Source organism: Trichinella spiralis (genome assembly GCF_000181795.1).
Source record: "Trichinella spiralis strain ISS 195 chromosome Unknown Scfld6, whole genome shotgun sequence".
In the NCBI taxonomy this organism is placed as follows: Eukaryota; Metazoa; Nematoda; class Enoplea; order Trichinellida; family Trichinellidae; genus Trichinella; species Trichinella spiralis.
Window position 1 is genome coordinate 3,728,102 of NW_003526945.1, and position 5,014 is coordinate 3,733,115.

The following is a 5,014-nucleotide window of genomic DNA, read 5'->3' on the forward strand; positions in this document are numbered from 1 at the left end:
ATCACAACTGAAGAGTTGGAATCAATGAGCAATTAGACGAGGAAAACCAATACGACAAAGACTTCACGGCCCAATAAAATAAAAACCAATAGGACAAAGATTTGACGGTCCAATAAAATAGCGTGGGTAAAGACCAATAAGAGAAAAGTAGGACCCAGTAAGAACAAACCCAATATTGCATAAAATTTGCATTACTATCTCTTCCTTTTTGACGAATTCTCATTTCAGATGCGCAATTAATCAAACAATTTACGTTTAAAAAATTTTACGTTTTAAGGATGTTGTAAGCGATAAAGCAAAGTCAGGAACAAATTTTATTTAGATGAGATGTTTTTTTCGCTCAAGCATTTAAACGTTTTGTAATAAATATTCACAATATGGCTATTCACAATTCACAATATTTTTTTCTTCGAGGTATCTCATTTTTTTCCTTTTACGTTATGCTCTTTTTCTTTCATTTCAATTTATGAAGAACAACAAGTCTTCAAATCAACAGTCGAAAATATATTGATCTACATTGCATAATATTACATAAAGGTTGAATACAAACCTAATAACTTTTATAATTAGTAAAAGTTTTGATTGTGATGATGTTATTACGCTATTAGGACTAATTGTGCAGTGATTTCACATAGGGCGATGTCATATTCTAATTTTTTCCACTTGACCTTGAACAAATTTGAAGAATGTAATCCTCATGATTATTTAGTTTTTCAGTGTTTAGAGCAGCAGTCAAGAAGCACGTTCAGCTCTTCTCATCAATACTATCTTCAATTTCAAAGTAAGTGATCTTTCATTCGTTGGCTTCCGATCAGTTCAAATACGATTGACATCAAACAAACTGTTAATCACAAATGGAGTGTGAACAAGAAATAGTGCAAGATGAATGTACTATGGAATCTATGAGAAATTTCCTGAATAATTGATGAACCCTGCCACAGCCCAATCCATTATCCCACATTTTGTCCAACAGTTTATCCAAAATACCGGTACCAATTTTTCATGTGCAGTTTCATTCACCTCCTCTGCTTAGCTTCTTCCTATGGTGAGTTACTGTGACTTCTTCACCGTTTTAGTAATGGTCACGGAACTCGCGGAATTCTTTCTCCAGTTTCAAACATAACTGATGCTACTTCTGTATCGTCGGACTTCAACTTTTTCACTTCATTAAATTTATTTTATCTTAGCGTACCGTGCAACATTTAAGCAACATGCAAGTAGAAGACATTGTTTTACCTGTATATAAATTATTTTGAAATTTAGAATTGATTTTTGGCTGTATTTTGAAAATTTTATGCAACTCTCACTTATGTGAAAAGTCTCTTTCATTGACAGCGTATGATAGAAATGCTAATCAAAAATAATAGATATCTACGGTCGATGACAACACTAGATAGAGATGCCGTTGAAACGAAGCAGTTATAATCGCGTATTCATTCTCACAGAAAAATGCACTGTCTCGAAAGCAGAGCAGTTACGAGTTGCGGTATGTCGAGGCAGTTTTGTTCTTTCGTTGGCGGTTCTTAACAAAGTACTTTCTTTAACTTTGCCGCTTTCAAAAGCTCTCCAGGACTCTCGCCTTGATGTATTACAATGTTGAGACAAAATAAATTCTAGAAGAATGGAGAACTAAATCAGAGGAGTGTTTTCGTGAAATTTGGGAAGCAGCTGAAAAGCTGTACGAAATCGAAATATATCTAGGCTGATGAACAGATCTAGCGTTCCAAAAGAAAATAGAATATTGCCCACTGACGGTGTGGGAAACTTTCTTGGAGAACGTTATTCAGTAGTTCTTCGACAAATTTCTTCAACACCGCAATAATGCCGTGTGAAATTACACGCTGAAAAGAAAATGGGAAAACGTACTTCTTTAATATTATCCAGCTAATTCGCCTAATGCTCTTGCATTGCGCCCAAATGATTATTACCCGATCGTGTCATTACTCTTACAGATTTTCGTCACTCACCCAATCGACTGAGCCAGCGCAGAACGAAGCTTTACTGCAGTGAAATATCTAAAAAGCTTTTTCTGGACTATCATGACAGGAAAACGACTGTACGGTCTTAAAGTAATGTGTTCGTTCATTCTGTCTTTTCGATTGATCTTGATCTTCTAATATAAAAGTTCAGTTTCAAACGGAATTGAAACGTGTTGTTCATTTGAAATACAATTAAAATTATTAACTTTGAAGTTATTCTATCACGTAATTGATATTCCAATTCCAATACATGTACATGGTAACTCTTTTCTGTACTACATCCGCCCCTCTTTATAAATGAAACGCCTCTGTATATTTCAATTAAATGAAGGAGTATAATTTCTTTTTACTAAACTATAAATATGCACTTTCAGTTTCATTTCTACTCCATAATTATTTTTATGCTGGTAAAGTGTGGTTTGACCGCACAAGATTTCACAATACAAGACATTCTATCTTGCAGCAACTTCAACATCAGTAAATACTATTGATCGTGCAATTTCAAGCACATTCAGATTTTTATGAGAGTGCCACTTACATAAGAATCAGGAAATCAAAGAAAGTAGCTAAGAGCAACATTTCCTGCAGCAATGTTATGAAAAATCGACAGACTGATTCTATGAGGGAGGAGATAGTAGGGGTGGGTGACGGAGTTGGGAGCTGAAATGGAGGTTCGAGGAGGGGAAGGTGGAGAAGAAGTTTTTAGTGTCAAAGTGCGATTTATATAGGAATCAGACAGGTACGCTGGACGAATAAAGCGTGTCATAGTGAAAGCCATTGAGAAGTGGGACAGAAATTTGCGTATGATAAAGTAGGCAGAGTTTTTGGAAAAATAGGTGCAAGATAGCGAAGCCATGGAAAGGAAATGCATTTGTGGCGACTACTGGAAAATTGTATCTGTTAATCAGATTGACCTTTTTGTTGGGCTGACGAGGGAATGTGAAGCTTGGCAGAAAATTATTGGACGTCTCGTTGTTCGCAAACAAGCACAAAAGGCAAAAATGACAAACGACATTAAAATATATCTGGAATTGAGGCATGAATCACAAAGCAATAAATTAAAAGTATATGAAAATCTGCAGGTATTAATGCAACTGATGATAGCCGGCTTGGCTGCACCACGGTCAGTAATGACGTAATTCCATCAGACAGTTTTATCTTACATGAGCACAGAATACAAAGCATAAAAAGGAAATATAACAGATAAAATGAGGAAAAGTAAAAGCATCATTTAATATAAAGTTAAAGCATACATCAAAAATAAAATCATGGAAAGGTAATCGATAATTAGATATACAGTAAGATACATTATTTAATTCGCCAAATTAATGATAAGAAGGTTACTAAGCAATACACACGCATAGTTATTATTTTATTACGATGCTGTTCGATAAACGGTGGCGATGCGTAACCAAAGTGAACAAGGTAAGATGATGCTACATTCAGGTGAAAGTTTAGTACTGAAACTTATTTTCCTGATGTTTTACTATGAATGTATGTATATTTAAGTATTTGAGCAATATTCAATATGATAAACTAGAAATACTTTAAGAGCAAAATTCTCAATTACGTATAGTTGAACGTTGAAGGTTTTGGACAAATCCATATTTCAATTTGCTATTTTAGGTAATCATCTAGATTTAATTGGAGAAGACGATAAAATTTTCAATTTACACTTGCTTATGTCATTCAATTTCATTCTCGACTTAGCAGGTCGAATATCACTAAACGTATAGTGTTATCTATTATGCAAGACAGAAAAATACCGTTATTATATAGAAATCGTTTTCAATTTAATTTTGTTATCACTTTACATTTTTTTCTAAATTTTGCACCATGAAGACATTAGATAAATCAAAATTTTCATCTAGTTAATTTTGCATGTCTTAGGGCGCAACCAGTGTGCCCAATCATTGTTTATTTTTTGTTGACATTATGTTCAGATTCATATTGACGTAGAATATCCAACTTACGTAAGCCGGTGTTTAACGCTACGTGCGCAGTGTCTGTCTTTTATGCAAATTGGGCCGTTTGAAAATTAACTTCATATTAGCAGTGCACCAGTTAAATTGACTTTGTTGACTAACAGAAGCATCGACAGCGATGTTTGCTCGATCTATTTCCGCTTTAACTACTGAGTAAGGTGTGTTATTAGATATAGAAGAATCTTATCTATTCAAACAAAGGCGTGGTGCAGTTTCAATTTGAATTTGCATTTCAATTTGTTTGCTTTTGAGCTTATGCGTGGCCTGCATAATATTTGTTCAAGAAAATGAGAAATACGTTTCGTACTTGTTAATCAATAGAAATGAACTTTATGTAAATTTTCCTGAGGCTACTATTAGTTGCTCTAGAAACTCATTTCAAGTGATTGTAGGCGAGCGGTGTGCGGCGAATGAACAATGGCGTTTCAATACGATGACAGACGAAGAAGAACAATAAAAACGGCTTTGTTTTTTATTTATTATAGCATTATTTCATTAAATTAATTCTTATATATTTAGATACAGAAGAATTGAAGATAAAAGAAGACATCCAGAAGACAAGGGTAAGTTTGGTAAGTATAATTCTTTGAGTTAGGCTAATTAGCTAAAGTTCACTGAGGAGTTCTTGAGTCTGTAATTTATATAAATTCGAGCTGTAAGTTATCGAGAATTTAATTCAGATGTTTGTTAATTAGAGTAACTGGATGTAGATCATGAGTATTATTATAATTAACTTGAGTGGCTTTCCGCATTTGAACATTTTCACGTCCCATGCCTTTCGAGTTGAGTTTAGGGTTCATTTGCGGAAAGTGAAATGGTTGAATAATTTGTCGATCATTTCAAAGGACAATTTTTGAGCATAGTGAGTTTTTAGCACTGCTATAGTTTGAGTATTAGAATAAGTAAATGCTTGAGAATAGCAGTGCAAGGATAGGAGGAATGTGAGATAGGGTGGTGTGCAGGAGTTCGACGGGTTACACTGCACGACGCGACCCTAACCGTATCAAATGATCAAAGTCCATATTTTCAAAGCTCACCTGAATCCACCAC

The 5,014-nt window shown here is 34.4% G+C and overlaps 1 protein-coding gene across 1 annotated transcript; it reads right to left on the reverse strand.

The window, feature by feature from the left end:
• Positions 1-1,232: 1,232 nt before the first annotated feature.
• Positions 1,233-2,086, reverse strand: Tsp_08639 (hypothetical protein). The gene is made up of 2 exons (XM_003373865.1): positions 1,968-2,086; positions 1,233-1,236 (listed from the first exon to the last, which is right to left on the reverse strand). The coding sequence occupies exons 1-2, from the start codon at positions 2,084-2,086 to the stop codon at positions 1,233-1,235; spliced, it is 123 nt and encodes a 40-aa protein (XP_003373913.1).
• Positions 2,087-5,014: the final 2,928 nt, after the last annotated feature.